This window comes from Artibeus jamaicensis, unplaced genomic scaffold, assembly GCF_021234435.1.
Source record: "Artibeus jamaicensis isolate MK-2021 breed Jamaican fruit bat unplaced genomic scaffold, CSHL_Jam_final contig_723, whole genome shotgun sequence".
In the NCBI taxonomy this organism is placed as follows: domain Eukaryota; kingdom Metazoa; phylum Chordata; class Mammalia; order Chiroptera; family Phyllostomidae; genus Artibeus; species Artibeus jamaicensis.
This window is the reverse complement of record NW_026521938.1, coordinates 1,643,275-1,661,527: the sequence shown is the minus strand read 5'-3', so window position 1 is coordinate 1,661,527 and position 18,253 is coordinate 1,643,275. Positions and strand designations below refer to the sequence as shown.

The window sequence follows — 18,253 nt, the reverse complement described above, 5'->3', positions numbered from 1 at the left end:
CTCCCACATTTCAGTTGCTTTTTTACCTTTCTTGAAATAATAAAGCATAATATGCCCAAAATGTTGCTTATTTTCTTCCATCTTCAATATTAAAATGGCTACACAAAAATTCACCAATTTTGATAACTTTGTTTTAATTTTTATTTATTTATCTTTAGAGGGGAAGGGAAGGAGAGAGGGAGAGAAACATCAATGTATGGTTGCCTTTCGTGCCTCCCTTGCTGGGAACTGGCCCGCAGGGAACCAGCCTGCAACCCTAGTATGTGCACTGACTGGGAATTGAACCGCGATTGTCTGGTTTGCAGGCCCGTGCTCAGTCCACTGAGCTCCACCAGCCAGGGCTGATAACTTTGTTTTAAATGCACGCTGATATGACAGCTGTCACAATACATTCTAACAAAATTGTTTGAAATGAAGTTAAAGACAACTTAAGCGCTACTAGAGCCCTCTTACCGAACAGACCAAACTTTTTGGCCAGCCCAGTACTTTTTTGGGGGGCAGGGTCAAATCCAAATTCATGTCTTTCAGTTAGTTTTCATGCCCCTTTAGATTCCTTTGACAAAACAATCCCTTAGCCTTCAATTGAGTTTTTGAACTTGTCAAATTTTAAAGATTTTCACTACTTTTGAAGATGACAGACTTACAGCCAGTCTTCCCAAGGGTCAGCCCCCACCCACTGATGTGCCAACTATCAAGGCTCAGCTGCAACTGAAGGGCACTCACAACCCACACTGGGGACACGGCAAAAGCACCAGGGAGACTGTACCGCTCAGCCCCACAGGACCTGTGCTAAATAAGGCCACTCTTTCAAGACTGCAAGAAGTAGCATCTCCAGCTAATACACAGGAACAAACACAAGGAGTCTGTCTAACTGAGGAGACAAAGAAATATGTGCCAATGAAAGAACAGGACAAAACTCCAGAAAAATAACCAGATAAAATGGAGGCAAGCCATCTAGATTTTTCTAAACAAACTTGAACAGGAAACCAATACTAATCATCAGGAAAATGCGAATTAAAATCATAATTAGCTTGGTCAGGTGTCTCAGTTTATTGGAGCAGCATCCTGTGCACCAAAAGGTTAGGGGTTTGATCCGCCGCCAAGGCACATTATCTAGGTTGTGGGCTCCATCTCTGGTTGGAGGCAACTGAGAAGCAATGGATGATGCTTCTCCCTCACACTGATGTTTCTCTCTCTCCACCTTTCTCTCTCTCTAGAAAAAAATCAATAAACATACTCAGGTGAGAATTAAAAAAATAAAATAAAATGAAATCTCATTCTCGGTTTAAGGATATTCCTTGTGAGATAATCTATCTTTTCTCCCTGAGTATTTGACAGATCTTCCTTTTCTCTTCACGGGGGAGCAGTGTGATAAAGGTGCATTTTTCACTGTACTTAGTTTTGTGGAATTTATTAGAATCATTTGGCTTTCGTAATTGAGCATTTAACCCTCCATCAACTCTAGGAAATGTTTAATCATGACATCTTTAAATAATGCTTAAATATTTTGTTCTGCATTTTTATTTCTGAGGAAAAATTTGTATCTACCTAGACTAAAGTGAAATGAAAAATATATATAGTTAATGAAAGTCAAGTCCTTTCATTTTGGACTTGAAAAATAGCTTAAGGGATGATAAGACACTTGACCTTTGAATATAAGTTTTAAATTGCATTACACTTTTGGATCTATGTTAAATTTCCTCATTTGATCATTGTATTGATGGTATATAATGTAATATCCATATGTTTAAGAAATATATTTTATATACAGGCATATATATTTATATTTTAATATAGAATGTATTTGTATAAATATATGTATTTTTATATTTCATTATTTTAATATATAAATATAAAGATCTAGATACATCACCTCACTGGTGTGAAGATTTAATCTCCTTATAGCTATCATCACTGTATTCTATTTCATAAAATTTTGTTAAGGATGCTTTTCATCTACTTCATGTACAGTTTTCTATTAATAGTATTACCTAACTTTGGTATCATAGCTAATCTCATAAAACTAGCTGGGAGGAGTTCCGCCCTCTTTATTAAAAGACAGTTTGAGCTCTCCCCGTCAGGAACACTCTTGCACCTTTCCCTTCCCCACCTTCTTTCTCCTCAGTGAGTTACCTTTGCCTTTCTCTCTCCTAAACTCCAAGGGCCCTTATTTTGATTCTGTAACTTGTTTCCTGAACCTACACAACCCAGCTGGCTTGCTTCTACATCTGTGACTTACTAAATAAATTTCCTCTTATAATTTGGGGAAAATAACCTAAAAAATTAAAACATAATTTGAGTGGAACTGGAATTATTTCTTCCTTAAATATTTAAAAGAATTCACCTATAAAGCCAGCTTGGCATTAAATTCTAGTGAGAAATTTTTAAATTACCAATTCAATGTCTATAAGAGAAGGCATTTCAGATTACTCATTGCTTCTTCAGTGAAACTGAGTAGTAGGAGTATTTCCAAGAATTTTGGGGGTCAACTTTTACTTTTTGCAGAATCGTTGGAAAGAGTTGTTTAAAATGTCATGTACGATCCTTTTTAATGTCTTTAATACATACAGCTAGTGCTATGCCATCTTTCATTGCTCATATTGGTAGTTTTTTCCTTTTTTCTGATCAATCTACCTGAAGATCTATCAATTATATTGATCTATTCAAAGGAAAGCCTTGGACTTCATTGATTTAATGTGTATATTAAATTATTTATCTCCTTATTTTTTAAATAAGTTTTTAAATCTATATATTTTATCTCAGCTAACCAATCTTGATATCAAGGGTGTCATTTCATTCAGTTCAAAATATTATCTAATATTTCTTGTGATTTCTTTTTTGACTCAAATATTGTTTTACAATATTTTCTTTAATTTCCAAATATGTGGAGATTTGTTTTCTCCAGAGGGGATTCTTCTGTGAATTCTAGTTTAATTCCCTTGTGGTCAGAGTTTGTAGGTTCATGATTTTAATCATTTTACACTTATTGACAAATATTTCATAAATATTTTATGGTCTAGAATATGGACTATTTTTAATTGTTTTTAAATCCTCACCTGAGGATATCTTTATTGATTTTAGAGAAAGGACAGAAGAGAGAGGGGCAGTGATGTGAGAAAGAAACATTGATCAGTTGCCTCCTGCACATGCCCTGACCAGGAATCGAAGCTGCAACCTCTTCTGTTGTATGGGACAACAATCCAAAAAACTGAGCTACCTGGCCAGAATGAATATGGTCTATTTTGGTGAATATTCTTTGTGGGCCTTAAAGTATATTCTGCTGTTTTTAGAAAAAAGGACTCTCTAAATGTCCATTAGACCAAGTTGGTTGGTATATTAGTTTCCTACAGCTGATGTAAAAAACTACTGCAAACTGACTGACCTAAAACACCAGTAGTTTTTTCTCTCCCAGTTCTGGAAGCTGGAAGTCTGAAATGAAGATGTCAATAAGGTTGTTCTTCTGAAGGTGCCAGAGAAGATTCCTTCCTTGCTTCTTCCTAGTTTCAGATGCTTCCTGTCTAGGTTTTAGTTTTAAACAAATAGGGAAATTGCTTTTTTTCCTTCCTTCCTTCCTTTCCTTTCCTTTTCCTTCCTTCCTTCCTTCCTTCCCTCCTTCTCTCTCCCTCTTTCTCTTTTTATGCTCTTGCTTCTGGCACTCCAAATACATGTATATTAGACCATTTGTTATTTTCCTACAAGTCCCTATTGCTATTATTGTTTATTTCCTTCCCCCTTTCTTTGTGGCTTGTTCTGAGTAATTTCTATGACTATATCTTTAAATTCACTTGTCTCTGCTTTGGTATTATCTCATCTGCTCTTCACACATACCATACAGTGTATTTTTTGTTAGATATTGTATTCCCTATAAGCTCCGTATAAGTCTATATGTATATCTGTTTTTACATCTATTTCTCTCTTTTTAAAATTGATTTGAGAGAGAGAGAGAGAGAGACATAACTTTGTTGTTCCACTTATTTACACATTCATTGGTTGCTTCTTATATGTGCCCTGCCCACAAACACCTACCTAGAGGATGTCCGCACTTCCCAGTCCATTTGCACCAACTTCTCTCACTCCAGACCTAACAGAGCTACAATTCTTGTTATTTGGGAGTTGTCTGTGGGGTGAGAAGTGATTTTGTGGTAGGGCTGGGAGGCAGAGAGGAGCCACAATAAAATCTTGAGGTACTGGGAACTGGGGCAGAGGACCCAGGCTGGAGACCAGGGTGAGCTGGAGTCCAGGCAATGGGAGATACCAGGTGAGTCACTGAGGCCAGAGGTGAAGTGGGCATTTGTGCAGGAGCAGGTGCAATTAGCTGCCTTGGGGATGCAGGTGGCAGGTGTGGGAGGAGAGCTTGGAGAAGGCGAACCCAGTGCTGGGCGGAGGCTGGGTGGTGGAGGGAGCCAGCTGCCAGGACGCAGAAGGGGCCAGGGAAGCCACAAGTGCAAGCACATTAGGAATGCAAGGGAGGGCCAGGGAGTCAACACTGAATTCCCAGGCTGTAGAGACCCCAAAAGCAGGCCGTTGAGGATTGCAGGCATCAAAGGCAGCAGAACCTGGCCCCTGGAGTCCAGAAGAGATGGCAGTGGGGGACCTGAGCCAGTTAGAACAGAGATCTCTCTGGCCTCTGTGCCTAAATACCCACCTGCATGATACCCACTCCCTAAGCCAGCAGTTTTGAGATTTCAAAGGTCTGGCTTCCTTCCTCTCCTATCCAAAGACCACAACCCCTGGCCTGCCCCTGCCATACCCCACACCCAGAGGCAGGGGCGGAGCTCTTGCAGTTCCTGGGGCTCCAATGATTCCAGGATGATGGTGGGCTGTGTTCCTTTCTGGAGGCCCTGGGAAATCAGATTTCTGCTCATTTGGGTCATTGGCAGAATCCAGTTCCTTGCACTTGTAATGTAGGAAGTAATATCTCTAAACTCCCTAGAAGCTCTCTGGTTGTATGGAGTGGATTTGCGAAGTCACAGTCATTTTCTTCATTTTGTCTGTCTGAACTCGATCCTTTTGATCTTGCTGAGCCAGGGCTGACCTCGGCTCCTAGGGTTTCCTCTCCAGTCCTAGCTCACAGCTGTATCCCAGAACCAACAAGGGTCTACCAGATAGCCTGATCATACATGTATCTGGCTCTTCTGTCTGCATTCTTTTCCCTGCAGCTGGGAGAGAGCTCCACTTCTAAAGACTAGTGTGATTACATTGAGCTCAGTGTAATCACATTGTAGCTCAACTGAGGTATAAGTTGAGGTTTGGCAACCAGCATAATATTACTTAACATACGCAAAGTCCCACTGGCCATTCTGGGACCTGCACAAATTCTCGGGATTAGGACATGGACATTTTGGGAGCAATTATTCTCTCTACTACAGCTTATCTTCTGTTTTCCAGATTCCTAACTGTTCTGCTTGCAAAATAAACCTAACCCAAGGCCCTAAAAGGTCTCTTTCCGATGTGGACTCAACATTCAAACCTCACGAGCCCCAAAGTCCTCATGTGTTGTGACCGTTCGAAGCCATACTGGTTCACTCTGGATTCAGGCGGGTGGAAGAAAATTCACAGAGCTGCCAGGATATCTGACATGCCTTTATTCTTGGGTGGGGCAATACATGCACATTGCAAGCTGTGTGTCCCCCAGCGTGTTCCTGCATGTCACACAGTGGGAAGTCCCAACTCCCTTATGTACCACATGCACACAAACCTGGCAGGGTGCCAAGATATTATACAACACAGCTCCATTCTGTGCATGAGGGTCCACTCCAGGTTATGGGACCAGTTTATTAGGCCCATTCTTAAAGTTATGGGAAACTGCTTATCTTAGTTACCCAGATATCATCTGGGTGAGAGAGCCAGACTAACTCTATACCTCATCATCTAAACTGTCAAAATCAGTTATGGGTGAGATGCTGGGTGTAATGCACACTGGGGTGCATTATCTCTCCTCTGTGGGTCTGATACTAAAAATCGGGGTAACTGTCCCCCAAATAAAATGGTGGAACAGACCAAGAATGATAGCTACATACATTGTTTCAAAAGGGGAGAAAAATAGAAGGGAAAAAGAGATGCCAGTCCCAAGATATTTGGAAAGCAAGTCTGGCAAACTACATTAAGGATCAAGCCCTGGGAACATGATGCGTGGTTCAGGGCCCTGCCCACTGGACTGGAAGCTTCCCATTCTGGGTTCTGCTCTGCTGAGTCATGCTTCCATTTTCATGAAAGGTAACACAGGGTTGCAGCTCATCTTTCTCAGCCAGTTTCGTGTATGTAGGCATTGAAGGTTGACAGCCTTTAATTTCATACTAGTTAGTTATTCTTCCCTCCCCAACCAAGATATTCTCACTGCTTTTAGAGAGGAAGGAAGGGAGCAGGGAGGAGGGAGAGAGGGAGTGAGACAGACATCAATTCGAGAAACACCGACTGGCTGCCTCCCAGGGACTGAACCCACAACACTCTGGTCCACAGGATAACACTACAACCAACCAAGCCATCTGGCCAAAGCTCCATACTGTCACTTTAGATCAAAGGTATTTCTACCACAATAAACCTTTCAAGAAATTTGTGAGTCTCTTGTATATGTCAAGAGATTCACTCTCAGAAGGTTGATCAACAGATTTTTTTCCCCCCTAGGTAATTCCGTATGTTTTTGGCTTTTACTGAGATGGTTAAAGGACAACTTTAAGCCTACTAGATGCTCTCTGATTTTTATATGAATTAATGTATTTTTTCTTTTTTTTAAATAAAGATTTTATTTATCTTTAGAAGGGAAGGAAAGGAGAAAGGGAGAGAAATATCAATGTATGGTCGGTCGCCTCTCACATGTCCCCTGCTGGGAACTGGCCTGCAACCCAGGCATGTGCCCTGACTGGGAATTGTGAATTAATATTCTGATCTTTTTTTTTTAATCTTGCTGATATTATAAGAGGTGTGTAGCCACATCCGTGGCTATTTCTCTATAACATGTTTTCTTCACCACAAATCTCTTTGTTGCAATGCCTCTTGCAGTCAAGATGGGTTGAGAATTTCCCAGATCATCAAGTCTTTTCTATTCAACAGTTCGTCCCTATACTTCTCTTCCGTCACACTTTACTATAATCAGTAAGAAGACATAAGGCCACTTTCAACACTGTTGTTGAGTTCCTGAGCTAAATGTCCAAAAAAGACCTTTACATGAGTATTTGCAGCAGCTTTATTTTTAATATTTAGAATCTGGAAGAACAAATGACCGAGTATGAGGTGACTCTGGAGGTGATGGATATGTTCAGTATTATGGCTAGGATGCTTTCATGTGTATTCTAAGGTTTACCAAATTGTGCACTTTATACTGTATGTTGACTACATTTCAAAGAAAGTATTAAAAAATTATTCTACCTAGAAGTATGGGTCCCCCACTTCTACTAGAAAACCAGAATATTGAGCATTGACACAGACACTGGCCGGCAGTCTCCTCAGCGTTATGGATGAGACACGAGACATTCACATGGACTACCGAGTCTTGTGGAGAAAAAGGGCGAGCATGGCTTTTCTATAAAGGGGAGAAAAAGCTGCAGCCCTTCCCATCATCGGCCTTTACTGTGTTTCTCAGCACATTACAAGATGGTCCTCATTTACTATGCACAGGTTGGCTTTAGGTGGTTACCTTTTACAGAAAACAAGGAGCCAATGCTGCTAATCACAACACAGAAGGATATTTGCAAATGCAAAGGGAAAAGTGGTTGAACTCATTACACTCCATACTAGGGAGTTTTAGCATGTTAGCATTTTAGGAAGTTACAGTAAGCACTTTCTATCTCAATTCAGGGTGAGGGAGTTTTAGCAAAAGCAAGTCTCAATGAGGCCTAGGTACATTGCAGGCCCGATTCCCCACTGATGGGGGAACCTATCTGTGGGTGTGGGTCCTGTACATCTCTGAGTGGGAGCTGGGCCCACACCACAGTATACTCACTCTGCCATCTCATTCCAAATACCTTGGAAGAGAACCTCTTTCTCAGTAGCAAGCAAGAAAAACTGACAAGGAATGAAGGGTGTTTCCTGGTGAGTCATCAGAAACTGGCTGGTCACAAAATCTACATCCATGGACCACAATCTCACTCTACTCTCAGTCCCAGGGTTCCTGCCCCTGCAGCCAAGACATCAGGTACAGTCCAGGGAGGCACAGGTATTGAGGAAAACTTCACATTCTTTACTCTGCTGCTGACCTTAGTCACATGAATGATAACCCTGGAGATCCTGAGAATTTCCAGACACCCAGACCTCATATGGCCATGGTGACAGACATGTTTACCAATGTGTTTTTACAAATGGTACAACCAACCACTTTGCTGCAGTCTCTCCAGTCCCAATTATTCACACTCAGCATTTCTGTATCAATGTTTCCTCCCTGGACAGACTAGGTCTTACAGCCAGTGACTTGTGTACCAGATTCTGGCCTTCAGGGCATATCACGCTTTTCAGGTTCTAAACGACAACTTGTACTCAACAGTGCTGAGGATATGAGTCATATGCTAGAAACAAGACACTCAATCCATGTTGTTTCCAAACACATTGTAGGTTGTTACAACAGCACCTTCCTTAAAGTGGTATCTGAGCTCTCAAATAATTCTGAAACTCAGAGAAAATCAGTCCAACTGAACCCAAATTCTCATCTAACAAGCTTTTCTCATGCAAATTAAAACAGTAAGATACCACCTCACAACCTGTCAGAATAGCTGTCATTAATAAATCAACACACAACAAGCACTGGCAGGGATGTGGAGAAAAGGGAACTCTCACAAATGATTGGTAGAACAATCTGATGTAGCCACTGTGGAAAATACTGTGGGGTAATCTCAGAAAATTAAAAGTGGAACTGCCCTTTGATCCAGCAATTCCACTTGGGAGAACATATCCAGACAAACCCAAAACACTAATTTGAAAGGATATATGCACCCCTATGTTCACTGCAGTATTATTTTCAATAACCAAGATCTGGAAACTGCCCAAGTGCTCAACAGTAGATGAAGATTTAAAAAACAAAAAAACTGTGTGGTACATTTACACATTGGAATAATATCCCTGAACCGCTAGAAAGGAAATCTTACCTTTTGTGATGAACCTGGAGAGTATTATGCTAAGTGAAATAAGCCAGAGAAAGATAAATGCCATATGACTTCACTTATGTGTAGAATCTAAAGAATAATCTAACAAAAAAGAAACAGAATAGCTATATAGACAGATAGCTGTCAGAGGGGAAGGAGGTTGGGTGAAAAAAGTAATTTAAAATAAAATATATATACATATGATACACAGACAATACCAGAGGGAAAGGGGGTGGTCGGGGCAGATGGAAGAAGGCAGAGATAAATGGGGACAGACTTTACTTTGGGAAGTGAGAACTCAATGTAGTATGCAATTGTGTTGTACACTTGAAACCTGTAAGGTTTTATTAACTGTCACCCCCAACAAATTAAAAAAAAAAAGCAGGCAACTCTGCCCTCTGGTAAAACTTGTTTTATCCTAGTGTTTCTCTAGGTAACCTAGTATTAAAGTTCTTTACATTGGTTTTCTTCACATCTAAATTGTGAATAGCTTAATTTTGAGTAAGAGTTTTAAAAAAGGCTAGAAGTTCCAATGAGATACTATTATTTTGGTTAACTGTTAATTCTAATTACATATATTTGTGCTTTCTCCTTTTGATTAGTGTTATTTTCTTTTTCAAAGCACTTTCCCATTTAATTTTTTTTAATTTTTAAAAAGATTTTATCTACTTATAGAGGTGAAGGGAGAAAGGAAGAAAAATAATGTATAGTTGCCTCTCATATATGACCCCATCATGGACCTGGCCTACAACCCAGGCATGTGCCCTGACTGGGAATCAAAGGCCACTTTTGATTTGCAGGCCTGCACTCAACCCACTGAGCCACACCAGCCAGAGCACTACTGTAATAATTTTTTGCCACACTTATTTCCCACTTTTCCTTGACTTACTTGTTTTAGGAATTAAATATTTTACATACTTTTATTGTAATGATAGCTACTTTATCCTAAAATTTCCAATTAAAAAAAAAAGATTTTAGAAAGAGAGAGGGAGGAAGAGGAAACATCAGTGTGTGGTTGCCTCTCATGTCCCTACTGGGGACCTGGCCTGCAACCTAGGCATGTATCCTGACTGGGAATCAAACCAGCAACTCTTTGGTTCGCAGGTCAGAATTCAATCTACTGAGCCACACTAGCCAGTACCCAATATGTTGTTTTTAAATTTTGTATTTCTTCTTGATTGAGAATTTACTAAAAAAAAATCTTTTCTCAGCAATGGAAATCAATACCAAAGCTGGACTGCTGGACTGAGAACTGTTCTCTGCCATCCTGCTGTCTCGTTTGAAGCACACAAAGTTGGAAGCACCTATACTCTACACCTCTTCAGTTTGGCAAAGCTTAATTGTTTTCAAACCAATGAAACACTAAAAACAACCTTCAAAACTAAAGGTGGCTCAAATAATGTCTTTATTATCACACAAATCAGAGCAACATGAGGCAAGTAGTTCTTCAGGCTGAGTAGCTTGGAAGTCTGGAAAAATCCATCAACACTATCACGAGACAAACAATGTCCATGAGGGAAATAAACCTTTCATGCTAGCAGAACACAACTCAGGTCCTCTTCGATAAACACAGGTCATGTCCACACCTTTCCCAGTCAGCAAGGAGAAAATGAGTCCCCTCCCTCACTTAACTCAGGTTTATTCTAATTCCCCCAGAGATTGGAGACAGTAACAAAGTTCTGCCTTCTCTGAGGATATCAGGACAACTTAGTTGATAGAGCTGAAATGTTTTCCACCAGACACTGACACTCAGAAATCTGGCAAGGAGCCTGAGCAGGTCTGAAAGTGCAATATAGCCTCTGAAAACTTGCCTTGTACCCATCAGTTATATAGTATCTCCCCAATGTTAATGTTCAGATATATGAAGGTCAACATCTGACTAAAGTCTTCCTCTCAAAGAGAAATCAGAGCCCCTTTCCAAATGAGTGCTGTTCTGTTGACAGCATTCCTAAAGCCTTCCTGCAGTGTGAACTTTCTGGTGCCGAATGAGGTGGGAGCTTAAGCTATAAGATTTCCCACATTCATTGCACTCGTATGGCCTTTCTCCAGTGTGAACTTTTTGGTGCCGAACAAGATGGGAGGTTCTTATGAAATCTTTCCCACATTTGCTGCACACAAAAGGCCTTTCACCAGTGTGCACTCTCTGGTGTGCAATAAAGTCAGAGCTTCGACTAAAAAATTTCCCACATTCAATGCACTCAAAAGGCCTTGTCTCAGTGTGAATTCTCTGGTGTTTAATGAGGGTGTACTTGTGGCCAAAGGATTTTCCACAATCACTGCAAACATATGGGTTTTCTCCAGTATGGATGCTCTCATGCTGAACAAGTGTAGATTTGTGTCTGAAGACTTTCCCACAATCATTGCACTTATAAGGCCTTGCTCCATTGTGAACTCTCTGGTGCACAATCAGATTGGAATGATGGCTAAAATATTTTCCACATTCACCACACTTATAAGGCATTTCTCCAGTGTGAATTCTTTTGTGCTGTGTAAGGTTGTCTTTGCGGCTAAAGGATTTCCCACACTCGCTACACTCATAAGGCCTCTCTCCAGTGTGGATTCTCTGGTGCTGCACAAGTGTGGCTTTGCGACTGAAGGCTTTCCCACACTCACTACACTCATAAGGCTTTTCTCCAGTGTGGATTCTCTGGTGCTGAACAAGTGTGTCTTTGCGGCTGAAGGCTTTCCCACATTCGCTGCAGCTATAAGGCATCTGTCCAATGTGAAAGGCCTCCCCACCCTCATTGCCGCTTGTCTTCCTCTTGCTTCGGGTTGCCTTTTGCTGGTGACTGCCCAAACAGGCCTGGAAGTTTTTCTGTTCTTCCTCACATGTATATGATTTCTCTGACAGATGAGGTTCTTCACAAACTCTGCAGTTCTTCAAGAATGAGGTCTTGCCTTTGTCTCTCCTTAAGGATCTCTCTACATTGTACTGCTTCTGGTGCTGAAGGAAGTTTGTACCAAATGAGAACCGTCTCCCGCATGCCTCACATGTGTAAGGTTTCAGTCCATGGTGTGTTTCCTGGTGTTCATGCAGGCACAAAACATCTTTCAAGATAGGGCCACATATATTACAAGGATGAGCCATCTGGACTGATGAACCTGCCTCGGAAGTATTATGAAGATGTGACACTTCCCCAGACTTGCTCTGCTCAGATGCTGCCTCCTCATCCTTCACTCCAAGCCAACAACCTGAGGGCAGAAAAATGCTGCAGAAGTGCACACTGACTTTGGTGAGAGGGACAACCCCATCAAAAGAGTGTGTCTAGCATACTCAGAACTGAGTTCATGAAGTAAGTGATTGGCAAGATGACAGATTTGGGATCAGGTTAAAGAAGGAGCTGCTGGGCATTACTAGGCTCTAAGGATCACAAAATGGGGAAGGTCTCACAAAGGACAAAGATACAAGGCTGAGACATAGCTTAGGCAGAAGCAGGCAGGATCTCCCACTTCCTCCTTGCAAATTGACTTTTAAAAGGGCCTATTGGTAACAAGTGAGTGCTATACCGAAATGTATGTCCAGGCCCAGGAAAACCTAACCTAAAACTAGTAACTGGTAGTGAAGAACTATTTAAAGGTATTTGTACGTCTCAGATACGTGAGCATTGTCCAATATAGGAAATGGCTACAGAGGGGGCAACAGAGCACACTGGTGAGTGGGGTGGAGAGCTCCGGGTCACAAGTCAGAATGGAAATGACAAGTGTGTAAAGTGTCCAGAACGAGGAGGAAAAACAGAAATAAGGTATGGCCTGGGAGCCAAACGATAGTGGGCACAAGACAGTTTTCTGGTGCTACTTTAACCCAACCCTTAAGTCCCACACTCCCCAGGCTCTCACTTACCAGGGCCCATCCAAGCCCCCTCTGCTGTGGCTAGAGTCATGACCTCTCAGTCGGGTACTCAAGAGTTCTTTCCCTGGCTACTATTCAGCAACCACAGATGATCTGGAAGATACAAGTCATAGAGGAAAGAGGGCCAGTGAGTGAGAAAGTACTTCTCAAGGGCAGCCTACCTATTGGCGATCAGTATCTTAAAGAAACAACCCCGTGGGTCCCACAAGTAATGACCATGACTGTACTTCATGACACAAATAGGTCCAGGGAAGTATCAATTAAAGAAAGGGACCAGGGACAAAGCAATCCAGCCTGGGAGAAGCCAAACAGGGTAGTATCCATTGAGCTGACTACAAAACTCCTGACCCTGACACCCTTTCAGCCAACAGTTTAGGGCAGCAGGTGCTGGAGAGCACAGGAAGAAGAGACAGTATACAGTACACATTACGGCCAAACTCTGAGAACCTATCTGAGAAAATGAGGGAAAACAGCAGTGCCCATGGTTCAGCTACAAGAAGGAAGAGCAGAGCACAGACTCAAAAACTACAACACACAGAATCTTACAGGATGACCAAGGGCAAAGCACACAGAGAGTCTCTGAACCTTATCAAGTAATCCCCACTCCTCCCAAAAGAAAAACACAAGCACATCCTCAAAAGCCACATGACCCCACATGACGAGGGCAGCCTGTCTCCCCAGGACTCCTGGTATATTCACCACATATTCACCTTCTTACCCAGCTGCCCAAGTCAGACAAGATACAGGGCCTTTGTGTGAATGGTGCCTGCTTTTCCCTCATTTTCCATGAATCATTGTCTAGCCTAGACCAGGCTGGTTGGAAGGTAGACAGACACTGCCTAGTCTGGGACTGGGATGCAGGGCCCAACCCTTCCCTGGAGTCCAGAGATTATGCCCCTCATATACAAATTTTGAGCTTAGCATTCCCCCTAGAGCCCCCAGTATCATAAATTAAGATTCCATCCCCACATATGGTCACTCTAAGTTTAGATCACATTTCCCTCTTATCTAGGGTCACCTACAACTGTGGTGTATTGGGTCAACACTCTAACCAACTCAGGCCCCGTGAACCTAGCTAGTCAATCCTCTGCTACTTCACTGAACTTCAGCAATCCGGAACCAGGTACCAATATCAGACACATCCAGTCCTTTTGTACTTTGCTGTTGCACACTGAGAATACTATATCCTCATCAGTCATAACACTAAACACTCATTTAAGGCCACACCCATTGGCCTTCTATCCCATGAGTAGTGATCCACCAATGGGCTCAATTGTCCCTGAGCTAATTTGCCAGCTTGACTGAAACTCCACATCCCATCAAACGTCACCACAAAAGCCTGGGAAGCACAGAGAGGGAAATAAGCATCAGCTCTGACCTCGCTTTCATTTAATCTCTTTTACTACTGCACCCCAGCACGCATCTCATGTCCACTCTTTCTCTGGAAGACTTCACCACCTGTCAGACTGTATTTCCCCCCAACTCCCACACCAACACAAATACTAACCATTTCTTGTCTCTCAGGTGACTCTCCCAATCTTCTGCGCCCACCCACTTTCCAGACTACTAATGGCAATTTCACCATAACATAAAGGTTCTCCCTACAAATCTGATACACAGTTCTACCCTAATCCACATACCGGCTGCCACCTTGTGGATGTCTCCCACTTGAATCCCTCCTCTGAACTCTAAACCCATAGGTCCAGCTGTCCATTTGTCAACTTCACTCAGATGTTTCATTATCTCAACTGAGAACTATTCTTCTAGCTTATCAGGCCAAAAACTGAGGAGTGATCTCTAACTCCTCTCTTCTTTTTCCCACCCTCCACATGAGAAAATCCCTCCCTCCACTGTTGCAAACCTTCCATGGCTCTAACCACTCTCAGAATGTTAAGTCCAGCTCAACAGGGTGTCATTTCAAAATTGAATACTGTCTCCAACTCTCTGATCACACCAGATATAATGGAGACCTGAGGTTTTCGGAACACTCCAGCGCAACCTCAAGTGATACATTTGCATACGCTAGTTCCTGTGCCTGGGACATTGTTCCCAACTTTATCCCATTACTGCTAGAAATAAAACCCTTTCATGTAACTCAAGAATAAAGTCAGGGCTCAAGACCTTTGGTGACACAGGGATCCCCAAACTCAGTGGCAGACAGAAGATAGATTCAGAGTCCTGGGACACCATTCACCATACTAAGTCGCTAGATATACGCGTGAAGGTGGGTTGAATGAAGACCACATGCACATTCTCTAGTCACCTATGTAAGTATCTTGAGCATTTTTGCCACAGCAACCTGGAGGATGAGGGAGGGGGAGTTACCACAGTGGTGTCAAATGGACTGTTTCCCTAACTCCTCCCTGCCCTTTGGTGAGGATGATTTCAGGCTGTCTGACCTCAGACACTCACACCTTAGTGTCACCTGGTACCATCTGTGTAACCTTGAACAAAGATCTGTGCCTCAGTGTCCTCATCTGTAAAGCTGTCATTTTCAGCTTTAGTGGTCTTCACTTAACAGGGCTGCTGTTTAATATCAGACATGTTAGTACAGGTTAAGTACCTCTGAATTACCTTTTACTGTCTGTAAGTTTAACACTTGCAAATGGTTTTGTTGCAAATGAAGTGATTTTTGAAAGTGTGTTTGTTTTTAATCTTTTAAGAAAATGTGACATTTGAGACTCTCATTGTAATGACATATTTAGAGGAATGAATTTCAATCAATTATTAAGGATGGTTATAAATCTGATTTATCCTATCTATATATTCTAACATTAAACTGTCTGCTTATGTGTATATACTTGCCAAGTGTACACTAGTCTTTCACCAAACCAGCCTACTTGGCACATACACCTCTGAAGGTAAGCCTGCTAGTGGCCCTTCATTATAGATGTTCACCATCTCTTCTCACCTGCAGAATTAAGAAACGGATGTACCAAGGCCCTGGACTGGGCTGGAGCTGCTCCACTAGCCTGGCAGACTTTTCCTCTGCTCCACAGGAAGTGCTTATGGGGCATGATGAATCTACACCATGGCAAATTTACAGCACCTCACATCTTACTCTCCCTCCAGGTCAGGCTCCTAATACCCTATAGCACTCTTCTCCTGCTCACATCAGCCAGATCCTTTTCCAATGCCAGGACCCCTTCTTTCTAGAAATCTCAAGAATATTCATCCCTTCTCCCATGCCCTCAAATCTCTCACCTTAGGGGCCACATTAAATAACATCCTCAAAATTCTTCCCCTAAATCTGATCTCCATGGTTTGACCTGAGACCTCATTCCTTAGAGGTTTCCAGCTCAGTTCACTCTACAGAATTGCACAACCAGATGCCCATGTAACACCTCCACTGTAAGACACCTCTGACTTACCATGTCCAAAATCCAACTCCTGATAGCCCTGAAAGGTGCGTCCTGCTCCAACTTACCCATTCCCAGTCTTTCAGATGTTCGAAAGAAAAACAAACAAAAAACTTGGAATAGCCCCTCATGCCCTATTTTCATTCACAGCCATATCTGGCCAAGCATCAAATCCTGTTACTTCTATCTGGGAAACTTCTCTAGGATTGAATGATTTCCCCACTCTCAACCCCTCCTGCCCCTGCTCTGGTACTGCCGCCACCACCACACTGCTGGTGTGTGCTGCCTCCTGTCTCCATCCGCAGGATCCCCACCCCTCCCCAGTCCACTGGAATACTAGCGTCCCCGCAGTAAAGGCACTCGCTTCAACCTGCCACTCCTGCCACGACTAGTGCTCACACGCTCCTACTCTCGCACAGAGCAGGACTGCAGTTTCTAGAACGCTCCAGGTTCAGTCGCTCCTCCCACGTCTCATCCCACTGGGTGTTGGATATGGGGTGTCCATCCACAAACGGCCTGGGCTGCAGTGATTTCAACAGCGACCGCTCACTCATTCTGGGGCTTAGGATTCGGAGGTGAGAATTAGGCAGAATCACCGTCCGGGACACAGCACCTACCTAGGCAGGGCCCATCCCCCGCAGCCGCCGCCATCGCGGCCTAGACAGCGCAGAGCCATGAGGATTCTGAGTCCTGACGCAGATCTCCGCGGTCGCTGCCACTGCAGAGCCTCTTCCTAGTGACAACGGGGTCTCTCCCCGCTTTCGTCAACCGAACTGTAGCTTGCTGACCGTGCCATCCTAGAGCCAAAAGATGTCCGCGGCGAGGAAGACGCCGGAAGTCCCGCCCAGGCACTATGAAATGCCAACCATAGCACCCCACCGTGCGACGCAGAGGCTTCTGGGCAATGTAGTCCACTAGGCATAGTACCCCGAATCCGACTCCCTCTGGTACCGCGAGGGGTGCTGGGAAATGGACCCTCCACTTCACGCCTCTCGTATGTGGTGGAAGTAATATTTATAGACATGTTTCTGAGATATTCCCAAAGCCACGGAACCAAACTGGAGTGCCACAGGAAAAGTCGCAGAGTTCACTCCTATGTCTTTGTTCTTTAAATATGTGTGGAGGGAAGGAAGCTTTAAGTTTTGGTACATTCGGTTTGGTTAGTGGCAAGAGTTGTCCTCACAGAGGTCTGTGGAATGGGAGGAGGAGGAGTGAGGTTGGGGCTCTCTGGAGCAAGTGACTACCTGCAGTACTTCTACTTGATAACCTAAAAACAAAAAGCTTTTTCAAGAGGATACAAGCGTTTATTTGATAACAGTGACAATAGCTATTTGGGAAGCACCGATTCAGACAGAAGCCCAAGTAGTATTCCCTTTGGGAGACAAAGGCGAAGGGTATTGATGAGAAAGGGAAGGGGAACAATTACATCAGTGGAAAGAAGGCACTGCTATCGGTGCAGATAACGTAATATAATGACACTAATTTTCAGTCAGGTAGTCGTGAGTCCAGTAATAACAACTGGTTTCTCGTTATTTTGGAAAAGTTCTTTGTTTTAGGGCCACAAGGTTGCTTGAGGGTCAGGGGTGTCCAACCTTTTGGCATCTGTGGGCCACACTGAAAGGAGATGTCTTGGGCCACATACTAAATACGCAAACACTAATGAAAATTGATAAGCAAAACAAAAAAAGGTTTTAAGTAAATTTATGATTTTGTATTGGGCCACATTCATAGATATCCTGGGCAACATACATCCGGAAGGCTGCAGGTTGGACGTCCCTGATTAGGCCCAGCCCAAGGGTCGTTTTTGCCCGCCCTCCTTTAAAAAAATTATTTAAAAGAGAATTTGTATTGCTGAAAAACCTAAACATGTGACAGGGCTTTATAAATTCTTTTTTAAAAAATATTTTATAGCCCTGGCTGGTGTGTAGATCAGTAGATTGACCACAGGCCTGTGAACCAAAGGATCGTGGCTC

The 18,253-nt window shown here is 42.8% G+C and overlaps 1 protein-coding gene across 1 annotated transcript; it reads right to left on the bottom strand.

Annotated features, from left to right (window-relative positions):
- Window positions 1-10,453: 10,453 nt before the first annotated feature.
- On the bottom strand, window positions 10,454-17,109 carry ZNF134 (zinc finger protein 134). The gene is made up of 3 exons (XM_053672057.1): window positions 16,898-17,109; window positions 12,913-13,014; window positions 10,454-12,263 (listed from the first exon to the last, which is right to left on the bottom strand). Exons 2-3 carry the CDS (start codon window positions 12,950-12,952, stop codon window positions 11,020-11,022), a joined length of 1,284 nt encoding a protein of 427 aa, XP_053528032.1. The 5' UTR covers window positions 12,953-13,014; window positions 16,898-17,109; the 3' UTR covers window positions 10,454-11,019.
- Window positions 17,110-18,253: the final 1,144 nt, after the last annotated feature.

What these genes read in the sequence shown, in the direction of transcription:
- ZNF134 (XM_053672057.1), bottom strand. Translation starts at nt 12,952, where the DNA reads ATGACTCTAGCCACAGCAGAGGGGGCTTGGATGGGCCCTG. An exon ending in GGGGGCTTGGATGGGCCCTG is followed by an intron (nt 12,264 to 12,912) that starts GTAAGTGAGAGC and finishes TTCTGCCCTCAG; the next exon opens with GTTGTTGGCTTGGAGTGAAG.